Genomic DNA, 19,745 nt, shown 5'->3' with positions numbered 1-19,745 from the left:
ACTATATAATTGAAAGATAAAATGCAGAACTTAAAAAGAAAAGAACACAGAAAACTCTAGTCTTAAAATTGGTCGTGAAGTTATTTAATTGGAGAGAACCCTAATATATTTTAAATAAATAAGATTAGGTTGTCAAATGAAAAAGAAGATCCTCTTCATCAGGCGATTGCTCATAAGTTCCTTCGGTCAAGTACACAATCTCTATATTCGGATGTCTTCACCATTTCGGTCTTTATATATATATTCACTCATTCTTGAGAATTTGAAGACTTAGTTCCTTGTCCACCCATGATAGTAGAGGCCGGAGGGAATATCAATTATGGGCATCTGATATCTCAAGTTGTGTGTTGAGTGACCTGCAGAACTGCACTTAGGAATACAAGTATATAGGAACACCATAGGACAGTCCACAAATCAGCCAATGATCTTGTAAATCATGACCGAGGTAACGTGTCTCATGATTCTTCGGTGGTTGTAGAAAAATTAACGGAATTCGAGTCTCTAAACATATTTATTTTTGCCATTTTTTGGGCTGAGTAGGGGTATTCTTTACCTGAACTATATAATACTTGCCTCTTTATTTTCAAGATCGTTGAAAGTGAAGCGGCTGATCATGAAACCCTTAGGTCTCTTTTCGTATTTTGTTAGAGTGGTTTCACGTGAGACCTCTCACTAGATCATAATTCTATGAGACGGATCAATTCACCTATATTCTAATAAAAAATTAATACTCTTGCTATATCGAGAAAAATAATCTATTTCTTTCCCTTGGAAATATTTATTTTGATGATGAGATATACGTGTCCTGGTGTTTCTTAACCTTTTTTTCACATCCTATCAATTAGTTCCTTCTGATGTGTATATTTCATGCACGATTTGTAACCACTATGTGTGCTGAGGTAATAATTCTGAAGCGAGTCTCTCTTTTTTGTTAGGTTGGTGACAAAGGCCCGAATCTTCTCGTCTTATAGAAACCACAAGAAGCGCCCAGGAATGATCACGATTTACTGTTATTCTGAAAACATTTTTTCCTTTAATGTTGTTCACTTATTTTTCTCTGTGTAATAACTACAAACAATATCTATCTTTTGACTATAGATGAAACTTTTTTCTGTTTTAATAATATGGTGATAACATGGACATGATTAAGATGATGTCAGCTTTATCATGGATCTTATCAGTACTTTCTGTTTATGGTCATCAATTGACAGGTTCAAGAGCTAGTATAGGTTGAGTATGTGCCAGAAAGGGCAGAATTAGATGGTGAATTAATTGAAGAATTCAGGAGTCTCTGACAAATTTAATTTCCAGGAAAATGCTGTTTCTGAGGTGAGAATGTGAAGTATAGTTTGATTTGATGTTAATTCTGAGTTCTTGAAACTAAGTACGTTTTTTTTCTAATCCAAATGAATCATACTGTTCTCTAGTGTTGGAGCTAAAAATCACTAACCGTGTGCACAACACTCGAAGGATGCATTATACTCACAACCTACACAACTACACTGCTACAAGTTTCATAAATCATAAGTCTTAATATACACATAACAACAGAGCTAGAGTTTAGCTTATTCTCCTTCACTTGATCTCCTTTGTTCAAGAGCATTCACTTTGCAATAGCCAAAGATTTATGCAGTTTCTTGATTAAGTACCTCTACCTCGATGTCTATATGATTAGTGAAGAGGATCGGTCTCAATTTCATCAGCAAGTTCTCTTGTAAGCTTGTCTGCTCGGTCATCGTGTCCACCTGCAAATGAGTAAACTCGGAATGCAAACTGAAAGGACTTCCATAGTATTTTTTCAGGTCTGCTATTTCTCCTTTCACATTTGAATTCACTCTTTTCTCGTGAAATGACATCTTTCTTTTCCTGCATATCACCGGAGTACATTTAGTTCAGGTCGAGAGAAGGCGGACTAAAAGCTTAAACTTAAAGAGTTGGAATGGCACATGCTGACCTGACCCCTTCTCCCTATGTTACTGCGTCTAGCCACTCGTTATTAAATGTTTATTGTAAGTTTGAAATGTACAAGAACAAATTTGATCTGAGCTAACCTTTAGTGCCAACTCCATGCAGCTTGAAGATAGATCCACCATCAATTCTTTCACCCGTAAAAGAATGCCAAAATCAAACTTTATCTTATGGCCCTGAAATTTCTTGGCTTCTTCATCTTTTGTTCGCTCTAATGCATCGATTTCTCCCTTGATCTGGATGTCATCACAAGGTCTTAGTCACAAGAATATTTAATGGATAACTTATTAGTAAATCTTATTACCTTATTGAAGAAACTCTCAGCCTTGTCCAGGAGTTGGCGAACAGGCGAAACTATTGGCCAGTTCTGTAGAGTAGAGGCTATTGAATCTAGTTTGGAGTATAGTGCTGCAGCCATCCTCAAAGCTTCCAACTTTTTCGTTGGAAAATCTTCAAATCTTGCTAGGACCTGAAAAAATTTAAATTCATGACCTGATTTTTCAATAATTCTGCAGCAAAACCAAGAAGAAAAAAAAACTTGCCTAAGCAGACCTGAGTTTCATCGGTTAGTTTCTCCAGGTGAGATTCTACGTATTTGTAGAATTTCAGAAGCTCGACCATGTCAGATGTCTGAAACGAATTAATGGCATTTTTCACCTCCTTGATTGATTCTGCATGATTCTTGACATCCTCTTCTATTTTTTGGAAGTATGCGGACCTGAGTCAACAGGAAAAAAGTTCAAATTTTATACCACAATAAAAGCATACCAATATATGGCAAGGATCGAGACCTTTTTGTCATCTCTGCCAATGCATCAGCCATTCCCTGTTTTCCACCAGAGGCAGCTCCAACTCTACCCTTTCTTCCTGACACCTTAACATCTGCACTTGAACCTTCTACTTTCCCCTTGAGAAGTCTATAAAGATTACACATCTGGGATGATCTCTTCAATTTCGAGGCAGATTTCACGAGACGAAGGCTCTTGGCACCACCAAGCCCTGGTGGGGGTGGAGGAACAGCTCCTTTTGCCATCGGCGGAGTTGGTGGTTGTGCACCATTTCTTGGTGTCATTCCTGGTGGTGGAGCAGATACTATTTCACTAGACACCACATGGGGTTGCGGTGGTGGTGGAGCATATACACTTTCACTAGACATCACATGAAGTGGCAGCGGTGGTGCATTATTTCTTGATATCATTTGTGCTGGTGATACTATTTCACTAGACATCACAGGGGGTGGCAGCGGTGGTGGAGCAGATACTCTTTCACTACACATCACATGGGGTGGCAGTGGTGGTGAACCATCTCTTAATGCCATTTGTGGTGGTGATGGCGGTGGAGTTGGTACTAGTTTTTGAGGCTTCACACAGGGTGGTGGTGGTGGTGGTGGTGATGGAGCCAATTTGTGTAATGTCATAGATGGAAGTGTTAGCCCAATAGGAGACAATGTTGCCACTGGAGGTTGTGTTGGTGGAGACAATTTCACCAATGTTTCTTTGATTGTGTCAACTTTCATTGCGTAGTCTGGGCCATCAACATTATTGATCCTCTCTATCATCTCAAGATTGTGGTTAACCTCATTTATATCAGCTTCTCTAGTTTTGCATCCCTCATCCTCCTTTCCAGTCTCGCTTAATTGTACAAGGTATCTAGGATCTTGAACAACTGTGTGAGGGAACATGTCGAGAGAAAGGTGCTTGACATCAATGGAGTTCAGTTTTCTAATCTCCAGAACTCTGGGTCTAATGAGCAGAGTCAGAGAATATGATGTTTTCTCTATCTGAGTTGGGGCCTTCCATGGAAGAACTGAAGTTGGCGTTTCTGGAGAGGACGAAACAGACATTTTACTTTCCGAATAGGATTCAGAGAAAGCCTTTTCAAATGTAGCCGTCCCACATCTAGATTCTGTCCTCTCTTCCTCCTCATCCATAGTATCAAACATTCGTTCTCTTGCTAGCTTTATCATTTCATCAAGCATTTCTAGTGCTGGTTTCAAATTTCGGAACAAGAAATTTAGTCAATAAGATACACCGTATGTTTTTTTTCCCTAGTCTTGAAACAAAATGGTGCATATGATAGATACCGATTTGCTCCAAATCAGTGTGTTCAAATTCCATAGACGAATCATATTTGCATTGGATCATCCACTCCTCTTTTGCCCATAGATCTCCTAATGATTTTAGAGCATCACACAAGAGTTTCATAGCCTGTTATAGCCAACTCAGAGACTATTACAATGAATATATCAGCAACATGTTTGATATCAAAGCGTGTAGTGTAATGAAGTGAATCTAACCTTATGCATCGTTGCATGTTCAATTTCTAATACTGTCACATCTCGGTTGATACACGGATAAAGTTTAAGAAGATCCTTGAGGGTCAATATGAGCAGCTGTCGGAAAGAGAAATTTAATACTTAGAGTTTTTGTGGAGAAAATTATTCTGACTTTCCCAAAAAAAATATAGAGTTCTTTAGAATACAAGGGTCTTGCCTCGTTCATTGAAGCCGAGCCAACACAAGGAGAAAGATCAAGTAAATCCCTGAAACTAGAAATCTTGTGCTTGAGTTCTGTTTTTGTTGCCACCCCATATGAGCAGCTAACTGTCGTACTTCTGATATCAATTGCAGAGGATTTTCTTGGCCCTGACTCTGGTATTTTTGGCTGCGGCGCCACTTTGCTTACTTTCGACGCTGATTTTTTCTGTCGTGTCATTTTATAACACAAACGCACATGAGAAATAGATTTAACGTGAAATCGAGTATAGAATTTCGAGGAACAAGAATGAACATCAACCAAATTGTCGGAAAACCTAGTATCAGGTATGAAACCAAAGGTAATCCTGTCCAGGATCAATTTGTCATGATTATTATCTAATCTGTTTCCCAACTTTGGTAATTTAATGTGTAGATATCCAAATATGTTATTCCTTTTCATTTAATTTACCCAGAAACTGTGATACATATACAATCACAATCAACATGTGCATGAAATTGTCAAAGCGTGTATTCTTTGGAAAAAAATCTCTCCATTACAGACCTGAATCCATGCAAATGAAAAAAACAACTTAAATTCTTTATGCATAAATTATATTCCAAGAAAATAAAAATCAAGTGATTTCTTATCAAAATTCATGAATTTATCGTGGCTACAGTATGAATCATGACTATATATGGTAAAGCATCCGAGGGAGGAAGAGCCATGCTAAATAAATGGGAAAAAAATCCAACTTTTCATCTTATGAGCATATTTTCGTTATGGGTTCGCGCTTGACCACAACATAATGGTAAGGGAAAGGTTAAAGAGAGAGAACATTAAAAGCAACTGGAAAGAAAAATAAACCTGATTTCTAAATGCTTCTTGCGGAAGAAGAAAGGCGCAATGCCACAAAATGCTCCAATCGCCATGGCTGACTAAATGCAACTAATATTTATAACCAAACTGTAAGTTTCCTCGGGTTTGACAGAATAACCCACAATTCTTTGACCAAAAAATATTTACAAAATTAAAACAACTTAAAAACCTACAATTCTACGGATGAACCATTCAATGAAAAGTGCGTAAAAATATTAATGAAGTGCCGCTACATGGTTTGTGCATTGTAAAATCTCCCATGGACAAATTCTCCCTTTGTTTTCAGAGAGAATGTGAGCCATTTTGGATAATGTGATTCTTGATTTTCTTTATTTTTTGGAAAATGGATTCCTGATTTTTAAGGAGAAAGCTGAGTAGGAGCTTTCTTTTCGGGTTTTATTGGCATGATCTGTCGTTATGTGATTTAATTATTATTGAGCTATGTTTAATGGATAACTTGTGCGAGAGTGGGACAACGGATATTTGCTAACTTATCCAAACATATATATATATATATATATATATATATATATATATATATATATATATATATATATATATATATATATACTAGAACAGTGCACGTGCGATGCACGTGGAAACGATTTTATTTGAGATAAAATTAGTTGATATAATAAATAAAATTGAAATTTATATTTTTTATAAATTCATATTAATTACATATATTAAATTTACATGTTTTCACATGTTTATTTTAAATAATTTACTTTTCGTTATGTAATTTTGTTTGTTATTTCTGTGTACATGTCAAGCTTTAATAACATGTACGGATATCGTCCGAAAAAACTTGATATATTACAAATCAACATTAAAAACAATTCTTTAATTAACTTGAACAAAAACTTGAATAAATTAATAAACTAAATTGAAATTAAAATAAAAGGATGAAACAAACACAATTTAAATAATTTAAATTAAAATAATTAATAAACGACTGTTCAAATATCGGTTAATGCACATATCAATTCTTAAGCAATGATTTTGAAGGAATTCATTATTTTATCAATATGTTATGTCAAATTATATTTAACTAATTCAACAACATACAATAACCAAGTGTCCTTTTGTTATTTAATAATTGCAATTGCAACAATGAATGATGGATTTCGCTAGCTTTCGTTTTTTAGTCTATGACTATCAGCATGTACTCAATCTCATATGTTGTTAGGACCGGCTAGATGTTTAGAGGGGGTGAATGAATACCTATTAAAACTTTCGGTATTATTGGTAATTGACTTAATAGCGCAATATTCATGGTATATCTTCTATTTGGCTGTGAAATCGACGTTCTTACATGGAGACTTGGAAGAACATATATGTATTCATCAACCTCCTTGTTATATTAAGTTGGAAATGAGCATAAAGTGTATAAATTGAAAAAAACTTTGTATGGGTTAAAGCAAGTCCCACGAGCTTAGTATAGTCGAATTGAGACTTATTTTTTAAGGTATGTTTTCAAAAAAGTTCATATGATTATAAACTTTGTACAAAATTGAAGATGAAGGAAAAATCTCACTGTTTGTTTATATGTTAATGATCTTATATTCTCTGAAAATGATAGTGTCATGTTTAGAAAATTTAAGAAGTCCATGATGGTTGAGCTTGATATGTAGGATCTTGGCAAGATGCATCATTTTCTTGGTATGAAGTAGTTCAATCTACTTATGAGATTTTTATTTCACAAAAGAAACGTGTTCAAAAAGTTTTGTGCAGATTTAATACGAAGAAGTGTAATTATGCAAGTACTCCCGTAGACTATGGTTTGAAGATAACAAAAATTTGTGAAGGAAAGAAGATTGACAACACATATTACAAGTAATCGGATATTATGTATTCTTTCAGTCTCATAAGCAGATACATTGAGAATCCTACAGAAATGCATTTTTAAGTTGTTAAGAGGATTTTATGATGCCGACAACGAACACAAGAACTTGGTCTCTACTATAAGAAAGGAGAACAATCAGATTTGAAGGAGATCGAGATGATAGAAAAAGAACTTAAGGATATGATTTTTTTCTTAGATCAAGCGGTTGTTCCATGCACTTCGAAGAAACAATCAATTGTTACTTTATCAACATTGAAGCTAAATTTGTTGCATCAACTTCACGTGCATGTCAAGCTATTTGGTTGAGAAAAATTCTTGAAGAGCTTAAATTCAAGAATCATGATCTTTTTGCAATTTATTATGATAATAGTTCAGTCATAAAACTATCAAAGAATCTAGTCCTCCATGGAAGAAGCAAGCTCATTGATGTGAAATATCAATTTTAAGTGACTTCACAAAGAATGAAACAATTGATCTCATCTATTGCAAAAGTGAAAACCAAGTAGCTGACATGTTTGCCAAGTCCCTGAAACTGTCTGCATTTCATAAACTAAGGGAGCTACTTGGTATTAGCATACTACAAAACAAATTTGAGGGATGATGTTCTTATTAAGCCGATGTTTACTTTATCGGTTTAAGGGAGATATTATTGAATTGTTAAAGGTTTGTCGAAGTACTTAGTTATCTGACTTGTCAAATAAAGTTTGTTAGTCATTGTTTACTATTAACAAAGTATTACAGAAAATAATTATCTTAGCATATTTGTTATTTCATGGTTTAGTGGTCAAATATTGTTGTTATTTTTATGGTTTTTTTCATATGTATATTAGGCTCATTGTTGAATAAATAAAATATATAACAGAAAACAAAATTCTTCTCTTTGTTTGATTTATATTTTATTCTCTGAACCACTAACCACAAATCTATATGTTCATTTAACTTGAAGTTTAAAAAATACAATTCGAACCATTTTTGCTTATAAAACGTATATGTTTATTTGGCTTGAAGTTTAAAAAATTAAGTTTGAGCTATTTTTTGTTATGAAACATAGAAAATATACCTTTAAAAAATATTAATAATAGCCTGCTTTTTCATGTGAAAGAATGCATAATAAAAAAATATGTAAGAAATATTAATAGCATTCAAATTTTTATTTGAAATAATGCATAGTTAACGTTATGTATCAATTAAATAAATAAATAAACTAAATAAAATTAAAAATATATCAATTATTAACTAATAATAGGGAAAATAAGGCATAATGATGTATCAATCTATTAATTAAATAAATTAACTTTATTTATCTTGAAGTTTAAAAAATTAAGTTTGAACTTCTGAGTAAAAATTAATATGTTCATTTAACTTAAATTTTAAAAAATAAAAATATACATTAATCGTATATAAATCAATCAAATCAATAAACGTTAGAGCAATATTATATGAGTATGTTCATTTTAATAAGTCGGTGAAATCACAATACATTATTATTATTATTACAAAAAATAAAAAACTAAAATTATTCACATCGTGATGTCCTCACAATTATTTCAAAAACAATAAAGCACCAACATCTACAAATATTTATTTAAGCTAAATTTATATATCGAAACCATATGCAAATCAAATAATAGATCACTAAAAATGTATGGATGAGTGTTATAGATAAATATAAATGAGATAATGACATATTTATATATTCATTTAACTTTAAGCTAAAAAAGTTAAGTATGAATCATTTTTTGTTAAAAAAAATAGAAAATATATTATAGGTTTAAAAAATACTAACCACAAATTTATATGTTTATTTAACTTAAAGTTTAATAAATACATTTTAAATTATTTTTGGTTATAAAACATATATGTTTATTTAATTTGAAGTTTGAAAAATTAAGTCTGAACAGCTAACAAAAAATCTAACAAAAAATTTATATGTTCATGTAACTTGAAGTTTAAAAAATTAAATCCTTATCATTTTTGGTTATAAAATATAGAAAATATATTAAAAATAGAAAAACTTATTGTAGGTTTAAAAAATAATAACCATAAATTTATATATACGTTCATTTAACTTGAAGTTTAAAAAATAAAGTTTGAACTATTTTTAGGTATAAACATATATGTTTTTTAACTTGAAATTTTAAAAATTAAATCCGAACAGCTAACCAAAAATTTATATATTCATGTAACTTGAAATTTAAAAAAATTAAGTTCAAACCATTTTTTATTATAAAGCTTAGAAAATGTATTGATGTCAAATAATGCATAGTAAAATAAAATGTATTAATTAAACAAATTAGGTAATTAGATAAGAAAATTGAAAAGTCACCTAAATAAATAAATAAGACATTAATTAAGTAATACTTGGAAAAGGGTAATCATAAAATAAAATGTATTAATAAAAATAGAAAATATATTATAGGTTTAAAAAATACTAACCACAAATTTATATGTTTATTTAACTTGAAGTTTAATAAATACATTTTAAATTATTTTTGGTTATAAAACATATATGTTTATTTAATTTGAAGTTTGAAAAATTAAGTCTGAACAGCTAACAAAAAATCTAACAAAAAATTTATATGTTCATGTAACTTGAAGTTTAAAAAATTAAATCCTTATCATTTTTGGTTATAAAATATAGAAAATATATTAAAAATAGAAAAACTTATTGTAGGTTTAAAAAATAATAACCATAAATTTATATATATGTTCATTTAACTTGAAGTTTAAAAAATAAAGTTTGAACTATTTTTAGGTATAAAACATATATGTTTTTTAACTTGAAATTTTAAAAATTAAATCCGAACAGCTAACCAAAAATTTATATATTCATGTAACTTGAAATTTAAAAAAATTAAGTTCAAACCATTTTTTATTATAAAGCTTAGAAAATGTATTGATGTCAAATAATGCATAGTAAAATAAAATGTATTAATTAAACAAATTAGGTAATTAGATAAGAAAATTGAAAAGTCACCTAAATAAATAAATAAGACATTAATTAAGTAATACTTGGAAAAGGGTAATCATAAAATAAAATGTATTAATTAAACAAATTAGGTAATTAGATAAGAAAATTGAAAAGTCACCTAAATAAATAAATAAGACATTAATTAAGTAATAGTTGGAAAAGGGTAACCAAGTAAATTCACAATTCAAACTCATATATTTATAATAGTATAGAATAGATATATATATATATATATATATATATATATTATTTATATTAAATAACAGATTATTAAACTTACTATTTCATCTATCGAATACATAATATAAATATAAATATTTATGATGACTTTTTTTCCTTATTTTAAATATCTAATATATTTGGTATTTTTTTTTCAAATATTCAATTTAATTTGCTATATAGATTTTAATTAGTTTGCTTCGTTTTACACTGCAACACAGATAGTGCATGTGTTGTAGCTCAATAAGAGCTGACATAAAAATAAAATTTTAATGTAGAGATGAGCATTTTATTTTTAAGAAAACTTTTACGTCGTTACATCTAACAATATTGTTGGGCTGTCAAAATTTTCTTTTTGGAATAATAATACTATAAAGTGTATTTGGTTGAGTGGATTAAATAAGGATAGATTAATAGTCAAATATTTATCGTTAAAATTTTAAGATGTTTTAATAATTATTTTGATCCGGTTTAAGATCTAATTTTATTAATCAAATAGTTATACATAAAATTGGATCTTAAACCGGGTCAAAATGATTATTAAAACAACTTAAAATTTTAACGATAAATATTTGACTATTAATCTATCCTTATTTAATCCACTCAACCAAACACACCATATATATATATATATATATATATATATATATATATATATATATATATATATATATATATATATATATATATATATATGAAAGATATGTATATTATTATATAACAAAAATATGTACGTCGGTAGCTTAATTAGTTTGCAAGTCGTTGTTTTGAAATATTCGAAGGTGGACATTCTGGCTTAAATAACATCACCAGCTATTAACAAAAAGTTTTAGATAAAAACAAAACAATAATAATAAATATATAATTAATAGTCAATACGATATATGACAATATAATGTTGCTGGTATGTCAACAAAAACACCTGTTCAACAACTTCTTTTTCTAGTATATTAAATTAATGGAAAAACCTAACATAATTTCTTTTGATGTAATCTTACAAAAATCCAGAAAACTAAAAAATGCTTTGGGCAGATACCCGACTTCCAAACCCACGGCCATTGCATGCATATGTTGGGTGAAATGTTTTTAACCTCAAACCAATCTCTGTTACATCCATTTCCGAATCCGACCCCATGACTTGAATTCTGATTGGACAAATAAGAGCTTACATATAAATAAAATGCTTTACCACTATTAAAGCGCAAAATTATAATTGCACATGCAGACCGAAAGAAAAGGGAAAATAGAAATAGTAAACTATTATTTATTGATGTGGGCAAACAGCAAGAAACTTAAAAAATCGACAAATATGTATCAACGTGAATTATCACACAAACTTTCACACAACTTGTTTACGTTTTATACAAACCCCATGTAAATTTAATAACAAATGCTCTTTAAAATTACCAAGGAACAAAACCCATCCAAAAGATTTAAATTTCTGGGTTCATCCTCTCCCCAGTGGAAAAAGAATTATAATCTCACGACATTGCTCACGCACCTGTGCATTTTTATTCCACACACGTATCCGTTTTTGTTTTCTGAACAATCTAAACCAGATGGAAGACTGGGTAAATGGATGTGGAAGGCAAAAACAGGAAATGATACTGTACAAGGAGCTAGGCAGAATGAATGGAAGAAAGAGCATCGATGGATACACGTCGAATTGAGCTCAAAACATCTCACTTGAGCATTTTCTCGATAGGTGACAAGATGCACTGATTTTCTGCTTTGGACCGTGTTGTAGGATGACTTATCTTTAAAAATTCATGCACGGTGGATTGAGGCCTATTTTTTAAGCTTTGAAAGAGCTGTTCTACTTCTTAGCAACTGGGATTTTCTTAGTTGCTGCAGGAGTGGAGCCTTGAGCATTTGTTCTTCCAGCAATTCTCTTCTGGCGCTCAAGCAACAATTCTTCCTTTCTTCTGCGCTCCTCTTCCTCCTGCAAGGAAAAAAATGCATCTTACGCGATGTCAAACAATAATAATGGAGGATGATAAATAACAGTCTGAATCATTTTGAAAATACATGCTTGTCATACCATTTCAAGCTTGCTCTTTTGAACCGTTGATCTACTCGAGGAAGATGTTTTCTTGCTCTTGGATAAAGGGTCAGTCTTACTCTTAACAAGAGATCCTGACAAAGCTTTAGGATTTTTTGCAGGGAAGCTTAAAGTCTTCTTGCCATTGGTGCTCTTACCATTCACAGGAAGTCCTTTTCCCACTTGACCACTGGCTTCAACGGTTGGAGATTTTTTATCAGCTTCATTGAAAGAAACTGAAAGTTGATAATCCATTTCTGGAGTCCATGATGCGCCCGTTGAGTCCTGCGACTCCCTAACAAGAAACATACAAAGGTCATCAGGCTCAATGGATGTAGATTTTTCAACCCTGGAAATTTTCGAATCTCCGATTCCGGGATGTGTCGATTTTTCAACTTCTGGGACCATGCTAATATCAGTTTTCCAGTCAGAAACATAAGCTTCATCAACTGCTGATCTAGACTGTATCATAAAGGAATCATCAACCATGGGAGTTTTTACAGCTGTTTCTTTTTTAACGAAGCCCCCTTCATAGGGCGTGGTGTCATGATAATTAAATTCTACTCGTTTAATGTCACTTGTTCTTGAAACTTGGGACGGATTTGCAACAAACCAATCTTCGCCTTTCTGGTTTTCCAGAACAGAAGATTCGGCAGCAAAATCTGCAGGAGTTCCCAGCTGGCTTGTTCTTGATTCCTCTAATTGTCGTGAAAACAATGCACTCTCATCTTGAGAAACAGTTTTCTTTATACCGGGCCGAATATTTTCACCGTTCATATAATCTGACATGTCTGTTCCATCATAGTCTCCACCTCTCTGAATGGCAAGAACAGAATCATCAGCATTCAAAGGTTGTTTCTTAATTTTCTCTGATTCAAAGTCTATAGGCGTGCCATTAGAAGTTGGCTCCTCGTGACTCATTAGAAGATTCTGAAAAGCATCCCAAGTACTACTTACTTTTCCTTCCGAAATATTAGCTTCGAACCCACTTTCTGGATCTTGTTCATCGTAACCGTTCGATCCATTCTCCACATGGATTCCCCGTTGCCCTTTATTTTTACGTGCTTTTGCAAGTGCACTGTCTACCCCCTCTCTAATGGAATCTTCATCAAATGGAAAAGCCCCTCCTAATGAACCATCCGATATTTCATTCTCCTCTCCACTGTGCCTCTGGGAAGTTATGTAATTTATGTTTCGGATAACGACTGTTTTGGAGGACTTTTTCTTGTTCTTTTTAACATATCCTTGCCCCTTTGAAGAATGCTTCTGGTCACTCTCTTTAGCATCTTTGGAATCAGTCCCAGAATAGGAGCCACTAGATTCAGTTTGTTCATCCTCTTCAGATGTATCAGTTCCTTTTGCATCCACAGATTTCTCTTTCTTCTTGTGTGATTTCCGGTTTTGACTATCTTTGAATTGTGGAACAATCCCACCAGGAGATGGCCATCCCATTTGCCCTGGATAATATGGCTGCATCCCTGGAAAAGGATAACCCTGGAAGTTGTACATATATTGTGGCATCTGGTTCATCCATTGTAATTGTGGCTGAGTTGTCTGTTCTGGTGTGGGTAGATTACTCGCTGTGGGAGAAAAATTTAGAGATTTAACACATACGTCCCAGAAAGGTCCAAAATAATATGATAATATTTGATCACAAAGTTCTCATAAAACAGTAATCATAAACGATTAAGAGATTGAGAGGATAAACATCTCAAACTAAGCATTAACAGACAAAAACATCCAGTCAAGGATTCGAACAAACAAAAAGAAAAGAAGTAAAATGTACCTTTACTTCCATCTGAAATTGGAGTGGAAGCCAAATCAGGTAGAGCTTCAGACAAGCCAATGGAAATACCGTTGCCGGGAATATTTTCACCTGCGAGCAAAATTCCAGGTGCTCCCATGTATGAGAATTCAGTTGCAGCAGATGCTTGCATTGCAGCTAATTCATCCATCCATTGGTCATCTGAATGCTTCTGCTTGTATAGCTCCTTAAAATCAATGCATGCTACTCTATACAAAGAAAAGTTTTGATAAGAAAGACAAACATTTTTTAAAAAATCCGCCTCTAACAATATAAGATAATGCTCATTAAAAAGGGTTACTATTCAAGAAATAACTCTTATTGAGGAAAATATTTGAAAGATTAAAGAAATCAATATCCTAGCCTAGCATTTAGGTTCTTATATTTGGGCCAGACTACAAATAACTGACACATGAACTTTGTTCCACAGTGTAAAACATGTGGAGAAACAAAACTTATTTGTAGAACAAGTGATATAACGAAAACAATAGATAACAAAAATTAAGCATTCTTTTTCCTCCTGCAAAGACTTTGAAATGGAAAGACGAAAATAAGAACATGGATATTGTAAGCAAATAGGGAAGTAGGTTTTTGAAGCATATCTGTAAGAAACCGCGCGCGCGCGCACACACACAAAAGGAAGATCAACAAAAGTTCACCTCAAACGTGTGGCTCCAAATGTGTCTGCAAAGAAAATGAGATCATCAATTGTGTCCATTTCATATCCTGCCACAACTGCACGAGCATAAGCCATGGCTTGCTCTTTCTGGAGCAATACTTTTCGAGTATCCATAACACGTTGAAGGCGAATCCTACCCAGAACAACACCTCATTGATTCAGATGACAGAGCTATAAAATACAGTAGTGATGCACTATATTTGACAAGTGGCAGATCAGATACCTGGAATTTTCTTCTGGAGCAGCCCCATTAAGTCCTTCTTCAGAGGATGACTGGAAGAGCCACGAGGAAATATAACGTGTCATGGGGGAAGTGACAAAGATCTTCTGAACTACTAACCACTTATTGACATCAAAATAAAAATACCTTTGAGGAATTGACTGACTTCTTCATGATCCCATCAGCAGCCGATAAACTTCCTACTGATGAAACAAGTAGCTTGGTAAATAAATAAACAATCCAACACTATACACACAGTGATAGATCAAGATATCGCCATCAGACTTGAAGACTGATAAAAATGTTTGCCAAGAGTGAAACATCACCGAACTAGAAAGCGTGAAACATGTTTTAGGTTCAAATTTTGCAGTTTCATGTAAAAGGGAACATAAACTTCATATCAGGACCCTATTTTTTTCACAAAGGGAAAGAGAGAGTGTTCACCAATGTACAAGTATACCATATACTTTCAATGAGCAACTTACCTTCCCCTGGATGTTCTGTCATCTCTTTCTTAAGAACTTCATTAGATTGAATTGCACTTTCAATCTGTGAAATTTCTCGTTCTATTCGAACAACTGTTTCAAGAATTTCAGGCGTGCTCACAAAGCGCACAAATCTGCAATGAAAGGGAAAAGAAAGCAAGTTTGTGTTAGTAAATTGTGTCTTCTTTGAGACGCTTATAAAACCTCTCATAAAACTCATTGAAGAGTATGATCCCAACCCTAGAAGTGACTTCCTATGATATGGATCTCAAATTTCATCTTCGACATTTGTAATTTAGTCACCTAAAGATGGTTACCCGCTTAAGTACTAAAAGCTATCACCACTTTCAACTAAAACTATTGCAATTAAACGAGAAACAATGAACATTTCACAGCGACAGAAACATATATTTCGATATTGCATCAACATCTGGACATAGATCTCCTTGAGTGAGGTTCGAAAGCGTGTTAAATTACCTCTGAAATGTGGCTTTGGTGAACCATGAAGCATCATCAGCAGCAGGTGGACGAATTTTTATAGAATACCCACCTTTTGAAATCTGATCTTTTGCATATTTCAAGTGAGAGATAAACGGTTCCACAAGTCCAGATGCAATTTTCTCGCTTGTCTTCCCAGAAAAAACCACAAGATCGCATCTTTTTTCCAATTTCATCAAATCCCACATAAAAAAGCGAACAAATTATCAAAACTTCGACTAAAGAACTGAATAAAAACAACATTTAACGATATTTGCACCAAAGAGGACAGCAATAAAAGTGCACCTTGTTCTTGTAGGCGTGAGCTGAAACAGAGCATAATCGAGAAGGGTCTCCGAATCCATACTCACAATCAAGAAAGATGGCGAATTAATGAACTTCGAAGACTGTAATATGTTACGTGTACGAGTTCATTGAATGTGACATTTACAAACTTTTCGGAGTCTTAACTGGATATGAGAAAAAGCCAGCGAGAATTGATGCAGCGGCCCACATGGGAACTGTGTGTTAAACTGGTGAAAGAGAAGGCAATGGAGTTGGAAATGGGTTCGGAGAGTTTGATTAAAGGAGTGGTTTTCTCGATTGAACGATACGGAAATGGGACCCAATCTTCACGTTGTCCCCACCTCTCTCCATTATTTCGCAATTACTGAGTTAATTAGGTTTGAGATCGAACTGTTTCGACGAGGACGATCCATATATGAGTTTGATCTGAAAAAAAAAAATTTAAAAATTAAAATTTAGTTCAGGAAATTAAACTTTTTTTGGCGATATTTTGTTTTAATTGTTTTAAAATTTATATAATTTATACCTTTGTCTTTGTAATTTATAATATTTAATTTTTAAGAGTCTTTTTTATAAAAGGAATGTCGAGTCGTATTTAAGTATTGAATTAAACAAAAAAGGACATTTTAACATATAGTGTCACTCACTAATAATTAGAGGTGTTAATGAAAAAGAAACGCATCCTGTATGTGAAAAAGATGCAACAGGGATTGTGAATAACCAAGCATACAAATTTTGAGCAAGATTAATATATGAATACGTCTCTTGTAAGATGGTCTCACGAATTTTTATCTGTGAGATGGATCAATCCTACTGATATTCACAATAAAATGTAATACTTTTAGCATAAAAAATAATACTTTTTCATGGATTACCCAAATAAGATATACATCTCACAAAATACGACTTGTGAGACCGTCTCACATAAATTTTTGTCTTAATCTATTTAAAGTCTTTCAAGATGTATGATTGGCTGAACTATAGGAGTGTTTGATTAATGAATTATGTGAGTATTTGATCAATATTTGATTTCTCATATAAACATTTTCTCAGGTGTTTATGTCGCATAACCCAGAATGCTTAACATTGTTTGCAGACTAATTAGTATGAGAAGTTTATCCCGTACGTATTGAATGATAATGACTGACTGTGGTTATTTCAACATAAAAAAGACTAACATATTTAAAAGATTTGCAACATATAATTTTACATATTATTATTCGCAATAGAAATGTAAATTTTACAATGTAAAGTTGAAGAAAATCAAGATATAATATTCAAGGATAACATCAAATAAAATTTTGCAGAAATTAATCTAAGTTGAGCTACTCTTGGTAGATAAAAATTCGAATCATCCAAGAATTTTTCGAAAATTAACCTTCGATAGAAACCATTAACGATGATAACCCTGCCGAGTTAATCAGTGAACCATAAATAAATACAAGTTGTTTGATCCCACGAATTGGAGACATGTTAGTTGGGTCGTCCTTGTCCCTTGTGGGAAAGATTGGTGGAGTGCACAAAATAAATAATTGTTATCTTCTTAATTTAATGCTATTATCTTATTGGTCATTTGAAAATTGATAAGATTAACTACTCCGCAATAAGACAAATTCACCATGACTAGCCTTTTGAGTTTGGATCAAATTTCAAAAATTCTATTGAAACCGAAGAAAAAAGAATCATCTCTTACTATTTATTAAGGCTGAGTAGATTAGAGTAACTTTCTTGGTCTGTTTTTTAAAATACCTAAAATACCCTTCACCCCCACTCTCTATATATATTAATAAAGTGTTAAAAAATAAAAACAAGTCACATGTAGTTTAGTGGATAAAGCCTATGTTTCTTAATCATGAGGTTGTAGGTTCAATTTTTGCTTGGGTCTTTTTTATTCTTTTTTAATTTATTTTTTAGTTCATATATCAAAATTATAATGTAGCCACTCATTATTTCTTATAAAAATATTTTGATCCTCATTTAAATATAAATCAAATAAATTATAAAAACATATTGTACAAGCACGCAACGCGTGCGTCGTTGTACTAGTATTGAGAAAAGTGGCCCAATAAATTTAGTTTTATAACTTTTGGAATGAGGAAATTAATTACCATATGAGAGAGATCTAAATGTGAGTACAACCCATATAATTTTTTTTAAAAACAAATAAATAACATTCGAAAGTATATATTATCCCTTTAACAAAATAATAATATATATATATTTTTTAAAAACAAATAAATAACATTCGAAAGTATATATTATCCCTTTAACAAAATAATAATATATATATATATATATATATGGGTTGTACTCACATTTAGATCTCTCTCATATGGTAATTAATTTTCTCATTCAAAAAGTTATAAAACTAAATTTATTGGGCCACTTTTCTCAATATGATTCTTTTTTCTTCGGTTTCAATAGAATTTTTGAAATTTGATCCAAACTCAAAAAGCTAGTCATGGTGAATTTGTCTTATTGCGGAGTAGTTAATCTTATCAATTTTCAAATGACCAATAAGATAATAGCTATATATATATATATATATATATAAAAGTCCCGTCCCTTTATCGTTAAATAGGCCATATATAGAGACACAATATTGCCATTAGCTTGCTTTTGCTTGTCCCTGAAGAGAAGAATCATAATAAAGTTTGAATCACCAAGAACCAACACCATCCTCGAATCCGACCTTAATTATATATATATGGGTTAGGTTATGGTTTTAGCTACCCGCGAGCAGAGTCAGGATTTTGAGTTTAGAATGTCTGAATTCTATGTAAAAAATCGACTATTGAGATATACATGTTATTTCAATCTTATTTCAAAAAATAAGACTATTGAGATATACATGTTATTTCAATCTTTTTAGTCACTCAACATATTTATACCTAATATTTTGTTATCTTAGTTTTTAAATAAAAACTACACATAAAATTGAATGGGCCGATGAAATTGGAGGAAGTCCAAAACATTGCGTAAAAATATTTAAGAATTGCTAGTCCATGGTTATCTCGAGACCGGCATTAGTCAGCTTAAAAGCAAAATTGGGCCGATGAAATTGGAGGAACCCCACTTAAGAACTGGCAAAATAGTGGGTTTTCCTGTAAATATCAGCCACTCGAAAGCTTATCAAGAATCAGACGCAAGTCCCCTTCCTTGTTATATACCCCACGAATTCTCAGTCCTAGGAACTTTACAATACTTAAAAGTTCCCAAAACTTATTATTATTATTTTAAAGAAAACCTTATTATTTTTGTTATCTATTTAATTTTCATGCTAATGATCACATGTATTGAACTAAATTTGATACACACATCCAAATCTCATGTATGAAAATGAAACTTCGACTCATTTATATAATTTTAAGATAAT

The 19,745-nt window shown here is 32.1% G+C and overlaps 2 protein-coding genes and 1 long non-coding RNA gene across 4 annotated transcripts; 1 reads left to right on the top strand and 2 right to left on the bottom strand.

Moving 5' to 3' along the window:
* The first annotated feature begins 421 nt into the window (after positions 1 to 421).
* On the top strand, positions 422 to 1,630 carry LOC140834825 (uncharacterized). The gene is made up of 3 exons (XR_012118762.1): positions 422 to 445; positions 936 to 1,329; positions 1,428 to 1,630. It is a non-coding gene; the product is annotated as an uncharacterized lncRNA (long non-coding RNA).
* LOC140834824 (uncharacterized) lies at positions 1,491 to 4,799 on the bottom strand. Its single transcript, XM_073199968.1, has 8 exons — positions 4,461 to 4,799; positions 4,265 to 4,360; positions 4,052 to 4,175; positions 2,760 to 3,954; positions 2,521 to 2,686; positions 2,273 to 2,437; positions 2,052 to 2,204; positions 1,491 to 1,866 (listed from the first exon to the last, which is right to left on the bottom strand). The coding sequence occupies exons 1-8, from the start codon at positions 4,680 to 4,682 to the stop codon at positions 1,672 to 1,674; spliced, it is 2,316 nt and encodes a 771-aa protein (XP_073056069.1). The 5' UTR covers positions 4,683 to 4,799; the 3' UTR covers positions 1,491 to 1,671.
* A 6,808-nt stretch (positions 4,800 to 11,607) lies between these two features.
* Positions 11,608 to 16,725, bottom strand: LOC140834808 (COP1-interacting protein 7-like). 2 transcript variants are annotated; one of them, XM_073199949.1, is made up of 9 exons: positions 16,370 to 16,725; positions 16,064 to 16,243; positions 15,587 to 15,720; positions 15,249 to 15,304; positions 15,105 to 15,154; positions 14,862 to 15,014; positions 14,185 to 14,411; positions 12,399 to 13,978; positions 11,608 to 12,299 (listed from the first exon to the last, which is right to left on the bottom strand). In XM_073199949.1, the coding sequence occupies exons 1-9, from the start codon at positions 16,426 to 16,428 to the stop codon at positions 12,174 to 12,176; spliced, it is 2,565 nt and encodes an 854-aa protein (XP_073056050.1). In that variant the 5' UTR covers positions 16,429 to 16,725; the 3' UTR covers positions 11,608 to 12,173. The 2 variants fall into 2 exon arrangements, with proteins under 2 accessions (XP_073056050.1, XP_073056051.1); XM_073199950.1 differs by having other exon boundaries at positions 15,249 to 15,301.
* Positions 16,726 to 19,745: the final 3,020 nt, after the last annotated feature.

The sequence above is a fragment of the Primulina eburnea genome, chromosome 6 (assembly GCF_022965805.1).
Source record: "Primulina eburnea isolate SZY01 chromosome 6, ASM2296580v1, whole genome shotgun sequence".
In the NCBI taxonomy this organism is placed as follows: Eukaryota; Viridiplantae; Streptophyta; class Magnoliopsida; order Lamiales; family Gesneriaceae; genus Primulina; species Primulina eburnea.
This window is presented reverse-complemented; position numbering and strand designations above follow the sequence as displayed.